Source organism: Gigantopelta aegis, chromosome 12 (assembly GCF_016097555.1).
Source record: "Gigantopelta aegis isolate Gae_Host chromosome 12, Gae_host_genome, whole genome shotgun sequence".
Classification (NCBI taxonomy): domain Eukaryota; kingdom Metazoa; phylum Mollusca; class Gastropoda; order Neomphalida; family Peltospiridae; genus Gigantopelta; species Gigantopelta aegis.
This window is the reverse complement of record NC_054710.1, coordinates 11,875,523-11,894,784: the sequence shown is the minus strand read 5'-3', so window position 1 is coordinate 11,894,784 and position 19,262 is coordinate 11,875,523. Positions and strand designations below refer to the sequence as shown.

At 39.1% G+C, this 19,262-nt stretch overlaps 1 protein-coding gene across 1 annotated transcript in view; it reads right to left on the bottom strand.

The window, feature by feature from the left end:
- Positions 1 to 19,262, bottom strand: part of LOC121386209 — a 41,564-nt gene that overhangs the window by 7,223 nt on the left and 15,079 nt on the right. The window contains exons 4-8 of the mRNA XM_041517039.1: positions 14,433 to 14,693; positions 12,443 to 12,742; positions 10,048 to 10,164; positions 5,290 to 5,323; positions 1,128 to 1,186 (exon numbers count right to left, since the gene is read on the bottom strand). Coding sequence (XP_041372973.1) covers positions 1,128 to 1,186; positions 5,290 to 5,323; positions 10,048 to 10,164; positions 12,443 to 12,742; positions 14,433 to 14,693 — 771 coding nt within the window. The remainder of the gene's footprint in view (positions 1 to 1,127; positions 1,187 to 5,289; positions 5,324 to 10,047; positions 10,165 to 12,442; positions 12,743 to 14,432; positions 14,694 to 19,262) is intronic.

The window sequence follows — 19,262 nt, the reverse complement described above, 5'->3', positions numbered from 1 at the left end:
GCATTTTGGTGTGTGGATGTTGTCAACTGTCCTCGGTGGTTTAGTGGTTAAGCCATCGAACACATCCACCGGGGAACCTTGGAGAATGTGCACAAGGCAGCCGTGCTTGAATCTTCATATGATTGATTGATTGATATATTTATTTTCGTCCTTTTATCAGTTAAGGCATGCTGTCTTGGAAACACACCTGACTTTGTTCAATTAATACTTTTAGGGAGGGTTGTATTGTAGCATTCTCATTTGTATATAGAATATCCGGTTTCTACGGTTTGATATTGTGGTTATTTGGCGAGGTTTAGATAGCGGTGTAACAGGCGAGCGTCAGCGACGGTGTTAGACCGTTATCGAACCGAACCAAATAACCACGATATCAAAAAGTAGTAACCTGATATTTGTTTTATTATACAACCCCTTTCAAGTTCATATTTTCGTTATTATATTTCAGCTAAAAGTAATGTAGAAACTAGTTTTGTTATCATGTAGAATCTACTACCAGAATTCGGATAATTGCAGGTGCCTGAAGGCATATTGGGAATGGCATAGCCAGTCAAAACGTTATTTGTCTCTAAGTTTTAAATAAAACACTTAGATTATATTTCAAAGTCTATGGTGCATAACATTACAATTTTTGTATCTTTTTCTGTGAAAATAAACGCAAGTTTATGTGTGACCTGAAGAATATCTACATCACTGGCTGCTGGTGACTGTGACGTCAGACACCGTTCCAATGTAAACATTCTTTACAGGAAGCTACTTGCTTTTATGTTTCAAATTTTTAAATTCAAAACGCTGTCTAGTTCCAAATGGGACCGAGTAATGGAGAATTGAAAATTAAGAGGTAATTTGATGTTACGGGAAGTGTAAATGCTATATTTATTTATTCAGTTAAAAAATTATTGCTGTTTATGGATGTTTCCTAACAATTCATTCCATAGTGACCTGATAACACATAGCAACGTCAATATTATCATCCTAGCAACGGAGGTGTTATCAGTCAGTGACATAAAAAGGCTTCAAATTATTATGTATGGATTATCAGATTACATGAAACAAGGCTGCATGATAATATTTGATACAGAACAACCTATATTGTAGTATTAAAGGGGAGATAAATCAGACCTACTCACCATGTCCATACGTTGGGTTGTTATATTGCATCACTGTCTGCGATATAGTGTTTGGCTGACTGAAATGAATCACAAACAAGCAATACATGACATGATGCATGAAGTATACCTCAAAGTATTGTTAGGTAGAACTATAAGTAGAATGTATTGAATTTTTAAAAAACATTTACAAAAATATTAAAATTAATAATAATAATACGAAAACAAAATCAAAAATAAAATAATGATGATGATGTTGATAATAATGATGATAATAATAGAAACAGACAGGGGGAAAACAAGAATATATATATAGATATATATATATATATATATATATATATATATATATATATATATATATATATATATATATATATATATATATATATATATATATTTAGGCATTACACACCAACAATTCCTGGGTTTGTTGGTTTGGGGTTTTTTGGCTGTGGTTGCTACTGGTACTTTTTTTTCTTTTTTTTCTGCGCTAATGTTTTTTTTTATGTTTTCCCTCTTGTTTAAGAGAGGGTCATGACGTAGCATAGAGTTAAGCGATCGCTTGATGCGCAGTCGGTCTAGGATCTACTCCTGTCGGTGGGCCAATTGGGTTATATCTCATTCCAGCCAGTGCACTACGACAGATATACCAAAGGTCGAGGTATGTGCTATGCTGTCTGTGGGATGGTTAATATAAAAGATCCCTTGTAGGCTATGAACCAGACAGCAAAATTGTGGCCACTTGTATCATATGAGGGGAAAAGGCTCATAGTAATTTTTAGAAGGTACATGTATATACCCCTATTTTCATAAATGGAGTGCCAAAAATATTTAATTGATGTATTTCCTAAATAAAGATTACCATTTTTAGAAACGTGGATTTGAAACTTCAACACATTACAAACTAAACCAGTGAACATTATTAAAACCATTGTTAAAATTGTTAGCACTACTCCTTACCCCAAAAAAGGAAACTTTTTAATACATTTTAATTTGTTTTATGATTTCTTGTTTGTTTTCTGAAAATAATTTAACACAAACACCTTGAACTCACATACACACACGCACGCACGCACGCACGCACGCACGCACGCACGCACGCACGCACGCAGTGATATTGCACTGGAACAAATTTTGGTTTGGCCAATTTTCAGATATTAAGAAAATTATCATAAAAAAATATAAAAACAATTCAAGATATGCATACTTTATGAAAATTCAAGAAGACATGCTATATCAAAAACAGTGCTACTTTCTGCACACCAAATAAACTAAAGCGATTTCGTTTTGGCTGATAACTGGACATCCTGACACCAAGGTACAAACAGACGGGATCACCACTTATGTCCATTCATTTAACCATGACATGCTATTTTCTATGACATGTTGACAACAAAAGATTTCGTAAAAACACTTTCTGGAAAAATCGAGGTAATCCAGATATTGCACAAGCTTTGGTATGGCGTGTGCCTAAAACATACTAGAGCCTGGGCTGTTGCTGGGACTGGGGCTGAAACTGAGGCTGGTGAGTATGGTACCAGTTGAAAAAGAAACACACTTAAACGAATGTGACAAAACACAAGGCCAACTGTTCTGGCGTGAACGACATGGAACATTATGTAACAATTTGACAGCACAAGACTAACCAGACCCAGATCCAGCTTTGGTGTGTGGTGGACCTTAGTTTGGAATGTGTTGAAGTTCAGCTCTAGGACGACGTGGTCCATAAACCCTGGCATAAACATATAGATCATTGACTCGATGACTACAGCAGACATCTATCAACACTGAACACCAAGTGTTGGACATCAATGTAGCCAGTGCACGTATGGACCCATGGCTTCATTTTACCAGAGACAACCATAATCCAGAAAACCAAGAAGTTGCTAAAAGGTTGCATGTACGAAGATCCTGATGTTGGTCCTTGCAGGGCAAAAATGTCCAGAGGATCGGCGAATCCCAAGGTGGACCAGATTTAACATCAACCAAATGCGAACCTCAGAAGATGCTGGGTATTGGCCCTTTTTAATGTACCAGCCACAACAGTTAATCACAGTGATTGAAATCTACAAGCAATCAGAACTAATCTGGGAGAAATTACTTGTTGAAAAATTATAGTAATTATGGATCAAACGCTTTTTGTAAAAGCTACTGAACTAATTTAGCACGTTTTTAACATTGTTCTAAGTTGTCCATTACTGGGGTCCATGCTTGTAAATCCTGCAATCATGCTGTCGGTGTACACAAGTATTTCTAAGAAACCATTACGAAATTGGTACTGTAACGGGGATTTACAATATGGGTGAAGGACAATGTTTAAGGCAACAGTGATTTGATCATCATTCTTACCATGGTCGCCGATTTTAACAGAAATTCAACAGTGTCTTGTAAAGTCCACTCTTAGGTGAGCTGATAACAATGTCGATATATTTCATTGGACACCTAATTCACAACAATGGAGAGCTATCCACGTACTGGGTGTCCTAAATCACTTGCTAGAGGATGCAATACATGTACTTGGTCTTCTATGTGCTTTTCGTGTAGTGAACTGGAATGTGGACCTTAATGTCATAAGAACTATGATCTGATGGTGTTTTGCCTATAATAAGATCAACTATGCCAGGTACCTAGCCCCAAACTTTGCTCTAAAGACGAATTTCCCAGAAAAAGAATCCCGATATGCATGGAGATTGAAACATGAGCCATTTCTCAATGCAGATGTCTAGGAACGACCATTTGGGCTTGATCCCTGTGAATTATTATACCACTGGGGTCACAATAAATATAGTCAGTCTCCTGGAGGCAGAGCCTGAAAGTTGGAGTTATCAAACACTATTATTAACAGCTGAACCAAGCAGTACATCCCCAGGTCAATTAAAAGGTAACAAATCAAAATTCCACGATACTTACTGACAAAGAATTACAAAAAAACACACACACAAAACCAGGAAGCAGTATCAGCAGTAAAGGCATTCACATGTCTCTTCTGTGTCCTCAGTGCATCATACACTAAGGTCAATGATCTCAGGTACAACCTTTTTTGTGTGAACAAAGTTGAGGTAGACAGTCATCAGCCTCCAGCTTATATATACTGCTTCAGACCTTCATGCCAAAAATATTGAGAGGCGTGTCTGGAGCAACAACCGAATGTGCCAAGCCCTCTTGGTAGAGGGTGGATGATTGAAAAGGAATAAGGAGCTGAGGTTATTCTGGATCTGCTGGCTTGAAACTGTCCAAAGAGGAATATACTGCCACATCGTGTGTGTGCGTGTGTGTGTGTGCGTGTGTGTGTGTGTGTGTGCGTGTGCGTATGTGTGGCAAATATACTGTCAGTAAGGTATACTGATATGTAGACTACTAGACTATAGGAAAAGATCAAATGAGGATGAGGAAAATGATTATCATAATACTCCTGAACACTTTGCATTGCTTACAATGATTCATTCATTCATTTATACTTATTTTCGTGCTTCTGCTCAATTATGGTTCAATCACCCTGTCCTGGGCATACATCTCAACTATCTGGGCTATCGGTCTTGGACAGTGGGCTAGTAGTTACTGAGAGATGATTCAGTGTAGTTCCTTACACCTACCCATTGAGTCGTCAAACTCACTCTGGCTTGGAACTAAAGGGATTCGAACCCAATACCCACCAGACATACATCTGATGGTTTAACCACTACACCACTGAGGTCGGCTTACAATAATTATAACATGTTACTATACACGTTTATTTGATGTCAGAAGAGTACGCTTCAACAGCAACATGGGAATGAAATACTGGGTTGTAATAGGTTGTTTGTCGTGTGTTGGTCGTAGTTTAACAACTATTATTTTAGCTTAGGGTCAGGAAAAGGGTGATAATTCTCAAAAGCTACCACTATTCTAATGTTATCACCTATTTTCCAACCCTAGATATGCATATCTTGATAAAAATTACTATGAGCCTTATTTTCCCCAAATAATACAGATAAACCCTATTGGCTCATGGAAACCTGCTACTGTCTATGAATATATGTTATAATTACCACATGTTTGACATCCAATGACCAATGCTTAATAAATCAATTTGCCCTAATGGTGTCGTTAAACAAAACAAACGTTTAACTTGTTTAAGACTCAAACAGTATGCAGCTGCAATGACAATACTTTTAAATCAAAACACACATCTGCATTTTACCTTGAATCATATGTATGATCGTCAGTGTCTTTATCTAGGGAAAAAATAGAAACAAATGAAAGAATTAAAGAGTTGACAAAACATTTATTGCAAGCACATTATCCTTCTGCATCTCTCTCTCTCTCTCTCTCTCTCTCTCTCTCTCTCTCTCTCTCTCTCTCTCTCTCTCTCTCTCTCTCTCTCTCTCTCTCTCTCTCTCTCTCATATATATATTTGACAATAATACATAAGTAATAAAAAAAAATCGCCGAGATATAATTTGTTTAAATTTTGAAATGACAATAAATACATATCTATCTATCTATCTATCTATCTATCTTTCTATCTATTGTTACGGGTGAACTACCACAATGACAAACAACAATGAATTTACTACTTCTAACTCGACAAGCCCCCAACTTGTTTTATGAAACAAGTAAACATTTAATTAATAATGACTAATTATTGATATTGTTATATCCAGATATATAAAACAACAACAATTGGATAACCCATATTTATATTTATTTGTTATGAGATAAACGTTACACGTACTCTACCTGACTTGGTTGATTAACCACTAGAATCAAGTTATAATTACTGATCATTAACTGTCCTGGTGTCCGTGTTACAGGTATGACACCTACATCAAAATATAATACTATTAATATAGCCGAGTTACGACCCGTCAGCGGTTTTTGGAAAAAGGCGGGTTATATACTTTACTCCATTACACCATAAGTAGGTAGGTTATCTCTGGCGTAAAACCCCATTATTTATCCATTCACCCTACACATATATAATTTGGGATAGGCAAGTTACTCTGGTCCATAAAAACACTAAATAAAAGTACCAGGCTACAACACACTGTGTGCTAGACTATAATATAAATACAACAATATCTCCCACATACTCTGCCGGACCATAATAACGTCACCCCAGGACATCAGCTCAACTCCTCAAGGGCCCCTTCACTGGGTGCTCTCATCTCCTGATCACATAAATCTAGACCGCTGACAATTTAATTCCACAAGGGCCGCCACACTTGCTGCTTTCATCTCCTAATCACTTATTATTCCAGTTGCTACCTCAGTGACGTTACGTAAACATTCAAACAGCTGACTCATTGGCATAACTGGCTTTGATAACGTTCCGTTAAGATTGATTGATTTCAACTTATTTTCGTGCTTATACCCAATTAAGGTTCAAGCACGCTGTCCTGGGTACACACCTCAGCTATCCGGGCTTTCTGTCCAGGACTGTGGGTTAGTTTTGAGTTTGTTAGTGGAGAGAGAAGAGGGTATACACCTACCCACTGAACCCTTAAGAACTCGCTATGTGTTGGAGCCGGTACCAGGCTGAGAACCCTGTACATACCAGTCTATAGTCCGATGGCTTAACCACTGCGCCACCGTGGCCGGTTTCGTTTAAGATATATATCCCTGAAGAGGACGTGACGGAAAACACCTAGATGTAACATTCTACTCTTGCATGCTGATTTTTTTTTCAGCGATGCGTACGGATGTCAATGCATGTTCTCTCGATCTGCCCCCATACACACACACACCTGGGGGGGGGGGGCTTGATCGCCTCGTATGGAGACATTGGAATACCGCGTCGCATACACTGGAGCACGGACAACCTTGACTCTAGTGTATGGCGAACCGAAGAGAAGAGGAAGAAGGAGAAAGCCATATAGGATGAGGCCGTGCACGCCAGGGGCGGCACAGGGGAGACAGCTCGACTATCGTCGCTGTCCTCAACCCGACCTGTCAAGCCTGTAGCCAAGCCGGCTGAAGCGGACCGACCTGCCTGTGAAGCCAGCGGCGGACCCACACGTCATCGTGATGGACTCGACAGCCAGCCCCGAGATGGATGTTCCTGCGACTCCAGTGGTACCGCCCGTTTCACGGAAAGTACCACCAGCTGAGTCCACCTGAACTGCGGCCGTTGGAAAGTGGAAGGCCATCACTCACTTGAGTAACCATCCAGCCAGGGAAAGGCCTCCACCCCAACAGCGGGATGCGACGGATACACCTGACTGCTGGAACCTACAGAAATCCAAGTTAGGTCGGCGAAACCACGACTACCTCATAGCTGACACGGAGGACTAATCAACTTTAATGTCGGGAACTCAACTGAAGAACTTCCAGCCGATACCGGAGCCGGGGGGCGGGGGGGGGGGGGGGGGTGGGAGAGGTGAATATGCCATCCACTATGCCCCACGTGGATGCATCATGTCAGGGATTGTTCTGACCTACTGCCATGGAGAAGTCTACCGCCAAGGCCTACTATCCAGCGAGATGGACAATGTGTCTATACACAGGATAACCAAGCTCCTAGTTGGAAAGGCGTACCAACCCATCATCAATCACCTGGTCAAGTGGAAAGAACATCTTCCAAACCTCGTCGCCCATGATCTCATCAAGACTCCGTAGCCAGCAACTTCACTGCCAACCTCCCTACCAACCTCTTTCACCGGGATTTCAAAAACATTTCTTCTTTTTTAAAAATAATTTGTCTCTCTTTGTTTTTGGTAAAGTTTGTCACCCTTTCTTTTTGGCAAACAGTCCGTCTAAATTGCTCCAATCACGTTCAACTTTCGATGAACAGTCTAATTTTTTTTTTGACCTTCTACTCTTGCATTCTGATTTTTTTCCAGCGATGCGTACGAATGTCACTGCATGTTCTCTCGATCTGCCCCCCCCACACACACACACCTGGGGGGGGGGGGGCTTGATCGCCTCGTATGGAGACATTGGAATACCGGTCGCATATACTGGAGCACGAGCAACCGTGACTCTAGTGTATGGCGAACCGAAGGGTAGAGGAAGAAGGAGAAAGCCATCTAGGAAAAGGCCATGCACGCCAGGGGCAGTACAGGGGGACAAAAAACCGACAGCTCAACTATTGGCGGTGGTCCCTTTTGCGTCGCTGCCCTCAATCCGACCTGTCAAGACTGCAGCCAAGGCTGCTGAAGCGGACCGACCTGCCAAGCCTGTGATGCCAGCGGCTCCCCAGCCAACCAAGAGATGGATGTTCCTGCGACTACAGAAATCTAAGTTACGTCGGCGATACCATGACTACCTCATAGCTGACACGGAGGATAAACAACTTTTATGCCAGGAACTCAACCGGAGAACTTCGAGCCAATACCGGAGAAGTCTACCGCCAAGGCCTACTATCCAGCGAGATGGACAATGTGTCTATACACAGGACAACCAAGCTCCTAGTTGGAAAGGTGTACCAACCCATCATCAATCACCTGGTCAAGTGGAAAAAACATCTTCCAAACCTCGTCGCCCATGATCTCATCAAGACTCCGTAGCCAGCAACTTCACTGCCAACCTCCCTGCCAACCTCCTTCGCCTCCGTGAGTATGGACATAGACTTTAAATTTTTTGGACGTCATTTTGAAAACTTTGTTTATTTTTTAAAAAATAGTTTGTCAACCTTTGTTTTTTGCAGTAATTCTAAATTGCTCCAATCACCTTCAACTTTGGATGAGCTGTCAAATTTGTTCAACTACATCCAAATACTTTTCAACTTTGCACATTTTTCCCAAATTCCGTCCACCTCAAACTTACCCTCCCCCTCCTGTCCGGGAATTGGTCACTGACGATGACAGAGGATAAGTCCGGGGTAGGCGTGCTTGAACCTCTGTGGATATGGGCACGTTAATAAAGTTCTCGTTCCCGTTCCTTGGCATAATGATGGCTCACAACGTTCTAGGCGCTAACTGCGTAAGTTGTGTATGCTTAATTGACGTATCTGGTAATTAGTACTCCAATTCCTGGTGTTAGATCAGATTATGATACATCAAATACATTAAACTGTGGGCGGCGACGAATACAGCTATCTAAACACTAATTATTAACAACTAAAGGTAAACATGCATTTAAAGGATAACCCTTGTGCAAAGCCCAAATTGGTAACAATTTACCCGATTGACTAATTAGTATAACTTAACTGCAACTCCCAACTAATTTCCTTTTGATAAATTACTCTACAGTGGGGACTGGTATAAAGTACATATAAAAATATATTAAGAAAATGAACTAGGAAGTTATAAAATGTAACCAAAATCGAATACCAGTATTCATAAACTCAGATATATATATAGTGATATTGTTTTTGCACATCACGAGTTGGCATAACAATTGTAAATGGTCTATATACTGTATACATCTTTCCTGGTTTTGACAATATCCCATGAACACAAAACCAATGTACATTTGTGTATGTATGTGTGTATGTATGTCTGTATGCATGTGTACTAAAGTAGCCTGCCTGTCATACAATTTTTATGAAACTCGTGAACTGTCCACTCCTTTCATAAAAATGGTATGAATGGCAAGCTCATTTAGTATTCTATATTTATTATATATTAGCTAACATATTCAGTGTAAACAAAGTATGTGACATTTTTCAGATCACATATTTTCAGAATTTGATAACTTTGCAAATTAGATGTAAATTATTGACAATTAAGCAAACGTACTACGGTGACACCCCATAATTGACGTATGCATCCATAGTGATCAGAATAGTCATAGTCACCGAAACACACGAGGGTAATGATTGCTTTATCATGTAACCGCCCCCGTAGTGCTGGAGCAAACCCTCAAATTCGGACAAAAATTATACAGATATTTCGGGAAAATATGCTACCTTGTTACCTCTTTATCATGTGTTTTCATCAGTCTACCCTCAAAATGAGTTGTGTGTGTGTGTGCGTGTGTGCGTGTGTCTTTCTAATTTCAGTTAATTGTTCCATACCTTTATTGTTGCTTCTTCGACAGACTAAAGTAGCCACGACAAGAAGCAGAATCAAAATTATTAATCCTGATACACTGCCTACAGCCACTGGCAAAATATCCAATTGATCAGATGCTTCTGAAATTAAACATTCTTACCTTAAACCGACAGTGGAGTATATATATATATATATATATATATATATATATATATATATATATATATATATATATACTCTTCAAAAAAAGAAACGCAAAAGGGTACAAATGGGTTATAACTCCGAGTTTATGTTTCCTACCGGTTCATGCTTTGTGAATATAAGGTCATTGCATGTCCCAAACACATTCCCACGGTTACATTCGATAAAACGCAGCTACTGTACAATAAAGTTCCAAAATGTGAATATTCGCAAAAACGCAGCCACATGCAAACCATGTCACCACTGCACGTGCGTTGTCTGCACGTGCAACATGAACACCGACAGTATAAAAGTGCAGGGTGTTCGCTTGCCTGGCCTCTGTATCTGGCCGACAGTTGACAATCCAAGACATGCCACGTCTCAGTGAACCGCAGAGAAACAATGCCATCGGCCGACTAGACGCAGGCGAATCCAGAACGGCCGTTGCCAGGGCATTCCATGTGTCCCCAAGCACCATCTCCAGACTGTGGGACCGTTACCAGCAACATGGATCAACACGTGACCTCCCTAGATCCGGTCGACCACGGGTCACTACCCCCGGGCAGGACCGCTACATCCGGGTACGCCACCTTCGGGAACGATTGACTACTGTCACCTCCACAGCCGCAGCAATACCAGGTTTGTGCAAGATATCCGACCAGACCGTACGGAACCGCCTACGTGAGGTAGGAATTCGTGCCAGACGTCCAGTTCGAGGTGTCATCTTAACACCACAACACCGTCGACTCCGACTGCAGTGGTGCCAGATTCATCAACAATGGCCTCAACTGCGATGGAGACAGGTGTGGTTCAGTGACGAGTCCCGATTTCTGCTCCGACGTCATGATGGAAGATGTCGCGTGTATAGGCGTCGTGGTGAACGTTATGCGGCAAACTGCGTGCAGGAAGTGGACAGATTCGGCGGGGGTAGTGTCATGGTGTGGGCAGCCATCTCACACACTGGCAGAACTGACCTGGTCCACGTGCAGGGCAACCTGAATGCACAGGGCTACATTGACCAGATCCTCCGGCCACACATCGTTCCAGTTATGGCCAACGCCAACGCAGTGTTCCAACATGACAACGCCAGGCCTCACACAGCACGTCTCACAACGGCTTTCCTACAGAACAACAACATTAATGTCCTTCCTTGGCCATCGACATCACCGGATTTGAACCCAAATGAGCATCTATGGGACGAGTTGGACCGACGCCTACCACAGCGACAACCACAGCCCCAGACCCTGCCCGAGCTGGCAGCAGCCTTGCAGGCCGAGTGGGCCACCATCCCCCGGGACGTCATCCGTACTCTGGTTGCTTCAGTGGGCAGGCGGTGCCAGGCAGTTGTCAACACACGCGGAGGCCACACCCGGAATTGACTCCAGATGACCTTGACCTTGGTGGTGTGTCCTATCACTTACTCACAATGGACTAGAGTGAATTGTGAACAATCCTGCAACATTTGGTAATTATCGGACTCACCATTCAATAATTAAATCAATTCTCCAAATGTTACGACAATGTGGTTTTGCGTTTCTTCTTTTGAAGAGTATATATATATATATTATCGCGGCCATCAGTGATCACTAAAAAGTTGTTTAAAAGATAGCATATTTTTCTTGCTATCAAGGATATTTGTTTAACACTAACAACTGAAATTAGAAATTTTATGTTGTTATTTGCATAAAGAAGAATCAGCAATTATATATTTATAAAAATATGATAGGTCAAACAGTGACCTATTGCAATCAGTTGTGTGGTAGCTCTTTCGTCAAGACATTTGTTAAGTCAATTATTTGCACATGTTACGTAAACAATAAATTATTTTGAATCTTAATAACTGACTTCATTTGAAAATTTATTTTCTTTCCTTTTTACAATGATGGCAACACAATCCTAATTATTTAAACATAACATGGTAATACAGCTTAATACTTAATTATCGTGATAATTCATGTTCCTAATTAGCTAACTACTGAAATGATTTAAAATAAATCTGATTACCCAGATCATTTATATTTTCAAAATCGTATCACTAGACAAAACAAACCCAAACGGATGTTTGTCAATATCGTACCCTGTCCCACGTGTCTCTCTTTCAGGTGTTTCCCATTTACATGAATGAATATAACACCATCTGTTAGCTTCCTAATGACTACAATAAAATTACTTGGTGGGGAAGTAAACGTTTAAAAGGAAATATATTTTCACATAATGCTAGTAACTTGTACTAATTACCTGCTGTCAAAATCTCCTGTTCCTCTGTGAAGTCTTCGTATCCATATTTGTTAAACGCCAGAACTCGCACCAGATATCTCGTCTTTGGATGTAGATCTGGTATTAGAATAGTGTGCTTCATGCCCATGCCTCTTTCAGAAACTATTTCAGTAAAATTCGTCCACTGCGATGTTGCATCTCGTCGGTATTGTACAAGAAACATCTGTGCTGCTCCACCATTGAATTCCTCTACCCAAGTTACAGACACAACAGTTGGACTGATGTTGCGTGTGCTGATGTTAGAGGGAATAATCGGCATACCTGAGAAAGAAAACATAGTGCTTTCGTGTAGTAAGCGAAAGTAAATGAAAAGCGTCATCACTGATCGAGGTATATTTAGGTAATGTTTCTTACACATGTTTGAAATATGGTTATCAGTAACGTAAGATTTGTTTGTGACACTCCTGTTTTCATAGAATGAGTGTGAATGACATAATAGTGACTGGAGTCATAGCCCCATTTCTGAACAGTACAAAGATAAAAGATTGTACTGACACAGTCGTGCAGGGGCCTAAGTGTAACACCCAAATTTTAAAAATTATTATTATGTTTTCTTAAGTTAACCCTTTGACAAAATTAATTACTCTTATCATTACTGTATGAATTTCGTAACCTTAACCCTAAATTTAACCCACCATTTTCTTTCTGGGGGAGGCCTTCCATATCCTATGTTGACTGTGGTTGCATTCAATTCCATAGTGCCATAGCCAAACCAATTTTTGTTCTGGCAGAAACAGCCGTGATAAAATACGCTCAAAAATGTTCCATGTGATGAAAAGGTGTGAATTACATTGCAATAAGGTTCTGTTTCAGACACCATTTCAGTGAACATATACTGTTATTAGTTTGTTGTGGTTTTGTTCTTGTTTTTTTTTTGTTATACCAAAACACACTATTTAACATATGAGACGATTTGGTGTTTGCTCAAGTTGTTCCAACTGGGATGGGGCATCATCGGCAGTTGGGACAGTATGGTAGTACCAAACCAAATAACTTCTGGCTGGGTCAAAGTTCGAGGTGCACCCAAATTTTGATAGAGAAGTCCTGTGATTGGTGATAAATGAGTGTGTTGGTTGTAACAAATAATAGTTTCATCTGGGCAAAAAAAATATGCAATTTTATTTCATCTAGTACCACTGTGTCAAGTAGCCTTGTGCTTGAAACATGTATGGGGTACCTGTAAAAAAGTACTCGAAGTTTGTGCCAAACTATGGTAGTCATAGATGCTACCCATTATCTCAGAAATGAGCAGCATGACCACCAATTGTTTTCTGATTCACTTTAAGTGTGAGGGGTGGTAGTATTTATATTCATGGCATTTATGTCGATTGATACACTGCAGGTAGGAGTTTTAGCCACATAAATTTATATTACTATTGTCGTCTATGGGGTATAATTTAGTAGTATACACCCTTATGGCTGCTACACATAAAACTTTTAAGAGTCATTGTATGTTGTAAAACTGATGAAGTACATTACACATCAACGAACTTATGCACCTACTGACCAATTCGTAAACTTATAGAACATAAGAACATAAAAAGACACAAAACTAATACAAATATGTTTCTAGAGATACTGTAGTGGTACACTGCAGATAATTAAAAAAAGAAAGAAAACAAATTGAAAGGTACACACAGTAGCTTACGAACATTTGGTTGTCGACGATTGCCAAAACATTAAGTAGAGTTTCCTCTAGCCTTACCCCACATATCAATGACTCGAGCTATTTAGAAATATAACAGTTCGAATCATAATGATATGCATACATTTTATGTAGTTTTCAAATATATAACCTTTATTAAAGGCACTCGGTCTAGTTTGCAAGATATTTCACACAAAATTAATTTTGAAATACCACAACCACTACGATGCCCAGAAATATGTTGGTTTTGACAAAATTGATAATTTAAGCGAATGAAATTGACAGTAAGCCCTCCAATTTACTTACTGTGGACTATTAGCAAGAATTGGTTACTTCTAGATGTATCTGAGCCAATATTCTTTGCTGTACATGTATATGTACTACCCGTCTGACTCATGTTGATGTTTGACAGTGTTAACACAGGTCTGGAAGTGAAGTGTGGACTCCCCGGTGCCCAGGAATACGAACAAGGTGGGTGGCACTCAGCAACACAGGCGATATTCAGACTCTCTCCTTCTACAACTAATCCAGGTGTGGGTGGACTGAATGTAACGGAGTCCGGGCCAACTGAAATAAAGGTAAATAACAATGTTATGGGCAAACAACCATAAAACAAAAGCTACCAAAACAAATTCCAAAACCAAAACAAACAACACCCCCACCAAAACCCTATGGTCCCACCAAAACCCCATTCCTTCCCAAAAACCCCAGATAACAACAACGGCAAACAAACAACACCAATAAATCAACAACATCCTACCAAAAAACACCACAAAACCCCCCACCATAAAAACATCTATAGTATCCACAGTCTAATGATAAACATGGTGCAGGTTGTTTTCCCTCGTGGTTATTCACACTCTGGTCATACATTGATAGAAAGAAAGAAGTATTTTATTTTATAGCGCACTCAACACGTTTTAATTATAGTTATATGGAGTCGGATATATGGTTAAGGATTACAGATATAATTATTTTTAAAATCCGCTGCCGCCATTCCATGGGGTATTCTTTTCAATTAATTAGCAACAATGGGTCTTTTTTATCCCACAGACAGGATAGTATATGTCACGACCTTTGTTACACCAGTTGTGGAGCATTGACTGGAACGAGAAATAGCCCAATGGGTAAAGGGATAGGAACATCAACCGTATATTTTATAAACTCGGACGAAGTTGTACATGGGACACTTAGAACGTTCTTATTGTGAACTGTTTGAAACAAACTGTGAAATTAGTTTATAATGTAGAACTGGCATAATATGCTCTTCGGACGGTGTCTACTACATGTCTCACTTTTTATTTAAATGTGATAAGTTTAAGGATGAAAGGTCAACGTGTTTTAAAACATTTTGTATTATTCGATTCAGTGTTCTTAAATTCGAAGAACGTTTTAATGTTAACATGTTGGAACACTACGAAAACAAAGACCTATTTGTTGTGAAAACCGTGCATATTTTTGGTTCATTTGCCAAAGCACAAATTGAAAATAGAAAAGTTGATGGGTAAACATTTAAAGGCGTTATGGTGCAAATGTTCTATGCTAATAGTTTAAGTTTTCTATTCATAATACAATGCACTGAAAACGGACTTGTAAACCCATATAATTATTTATACCTCTACATAGCAAATATGATGTGTTAAAGTTCAATACCCAAAGTTATGGAAATTTGATTCACAAAATGTAAGCACATACTTGTATTGACTAAAATACCCGAAGAGCCCATGGAGTAGTGGTCAAATGGGGGATTCGGGGACACTTTTGCCAATTGGATTAGCACGGGGAAAGCCAAGCTTCTTTCACTGAGCCTCCATCGAGCCTCTCTGATAAGAGGTGCTAAAAATAGATCAGGTTTGCCCGAGCTAAAATAGAACGAGGTTACCCTTCTGTTGACTTTGTTTCCCCCAGTGATAGGGCCCCACCCTTGTCTTAAATAGAGTATATAGTGTATAGCATACTATATGATTTATTAGATATAAACACAGTATATAAGTTTTATACAGGTTTGGACTTGTTTGTACGATGTAGTCAAACCAACAATATCAGCCAATCAAAATACCTATACTATGACGTCACAGTTTGTTGCAAACACACTGTTCATGCTTATACAAGTCTGAACATGTTTCAACTTGCTCAGTTTTTTTGTTTTTGTTTTGTGTTTTTTTGTGTGTTTTTTTACATAATTGGTGGATATATAAAGTCTAGGTTTCCACAACATACTATTCGATCGCCAAATGTGCTAGTCGCAAGTCACACCAAATGTTTACTTAGAAATCACCCACGATAAGAAATTTAGGCCTATAAATATATGATTTGGATTACTGACACATTTTCACCCATTGAATTAACATGGGAAAAACAGCACCCTTCGTAGACTGCCACCCTGGCAAATGGCGCTAAAAAGAGATGGGGCTTTCCCCAACCAAATGCAAAAACTAGGTAACACTCCCTTTCGTTGACTTAGAGGTATTTTGTGAGACAGGATAGGTCCCCACCCACGTGCTAGATAGGGTATATAATACATAGTGTATAGTATAGTAAGGGAATGTATTAATACCCCAACCCAACGTGATTTAGTATCTATAAACACAGTATATAAGGTTTAAACACGTTTAGACTTGTTTGTGGAATGTAGTCCATGAACCGGGACCCCAAATTTGACCAATTTGTACCATACGAGGGCATCAAATTTAATAATGTGTTTTGACAGGGGTATGTATCTGCATCTCACAACAACAAGATAGACTTCTCTGCAGAATAGTTTACGGTCTGAAAATTAGTTTTAGTGGAGAGGGGGCATTTTTCTAAACTTTTACAACGTTTCTTTGTATTATTCTATATGTCAAATAGAGCTACTTTTAATCAGACAAACTGAAATGCACTTGTCCACGTTCACCGGAAGTTAATTTTGAACTATTCCCAGCTAATTAAGGCTTTGCAACATCATTGTACTCCATGATGGCCGCCAATGTATACTCAAATTTTAAGTTATAACAAGGAAATCGTAATTTATTGCATTTTGCAAATTGCATCATCATTTCAATCAAATATGGCCATGCAAATGGCCGTCAATAGTAAGAAGTGACCATATCGTACGTTATATATATATATATATATATATATATATATATATATATATATATATATATATATATATATATATATATATATATATATATATATTCCCCAAAGAATAAATTATACGTCAAATAAAGTGTTTTCTATATGGCAAGCATTTCATTTCTGGTATTCACTTTGCAATTCAGAGAACTTTTATCACTGCATGAATCCAAGATTCCAAACTGGTTGCAAAGACTATAAAATGGCCACTGTATTCGTCCGACGCCAATATTTCTCACCAATACAAATAACGACAAAACGATGTCAGAGGTTGTTTTAGCATTTGTACCATAAACCCTACAGAAAATTATATAGCAACTGTTTTGTTAAACATCCACATTTTACATTTAGAAAGAGTTCTGTTTTGTTAAAACGCTACACTGAATTAGTTTCAGAGATGCTTCTTCTGATTTCTGTCCAAATGATAGAGCTACTATCAAGAACTGCAATGGGCAATGGGGAAACGGCAAAGAAAAAAGTTGCTTCCCATTTGATGACCCATGCCCTTCCAGGCTGTAATGCTGCTGCTATAATATAAAGGTTTTCAAAAGCAAGAGTTATCAAACTTCTGCCTGAAGCATTTAACCCTATTAAACCTGGGAACGTAGATGCTGATATATTAATAGGTCACCAGGGAGGCTACATTTAGATGGTATAGATGTTGATTGGTGAAACACGAAGCTTTAAATCACTTCCACAAGTAATTATTCCACATAGAGTGAAACTATGCACCCTTTGAAATCATCCAATTCAATGCAGATGTTTAACCAAATTTCGCCGACTGGGTAATGTTGGTGTTCAAGGTGATGTATTTTATGTGTGCGTGTGTGTGTGTGTGTTTTATTGAGTACAGGTGGCCGCTAGGACAGGTTTGACTATATATACGTGTGTGTGTTTTATTTTTGTATTTGTTTGTTTCAATTACTGAATGTTCTTCATTCAGTTATAGTATACGCTGTAGATGATAGCTTACTTCATACCGTGTTTTTGATAATACCGTTAATGAGTTGATTGGTAAGAGGCCATGTTTGTTTGTTTATTTGGTAGGTATTAACATGCGTATATCCCGAGGGTTCAAACACGCTTACTGTAGACAAAGACTGATTAAAATCAGGCGTTGTTCCCATAGTAAGAGAGTGAAGGGAAGGGAAAATATGATGGACAGATTCATGCAATACATTTAGTCTAATAATACAATTTAATTCAGCCAAACAAATGTGCACTGGTTTGATATGTGGGAACAAATTTACATGGTTGGCCAAAAACAAAATGGTGACAATTAATGTATATATTTTAGAAAAGTGATCTAAAATTGTGTCATGTTTAACAACCGTCCACTTTTGTCGGTCAACATTTATATCAAGGTATTTTAATGCCGTTAATTAATTGATTGGCAAAATACCATGTTTAACACCTGTCCGCTTTTGTCAGCCAAAATATATATCAAAGTATTTGAATAGGTGACTAAAACAGGCGATTATAATATGAGGCTCCGTTTGATGGCTGTTATTACATCGTAGGGCTTCCGTGAGGTATTAGCTCCTATATACACAGACTAAAACAGGCGATTATAATATGAGGCTCCGTTTGATGGCTGTTATTATATCGTAGGGCTTCCGTGAGGTATATATCAAAGTATTTTAATAGGTGACTAAAACAGGCGATTATAATATGAGGCTCCGTTTGATGGTTGTTATTACATCGTAGGGCTTCCGTGAGGTATTAGCTCCTATATACACAGACTAAAACAGGCGATTATAATATGAGGCTCCGTTTGATGGCTGTTATTACATCGTAGGGCTTCCGTGAGGTATTAGCTCCTATATACACAGACTACAACAGGCGATTATAATATGAGGCTCCGTTTGATGGCTGTTATTACATCGTAGGGCTTCCGTGAGGTATTAGCTCCTTTATACACAGACTAAAACAGGCGATTATAATATGAGGCTCCGTTTGATGGCTGTTATTACATCGTAGGGCTTCCGTGAGGTATTAGCTCCTATATACACAGAC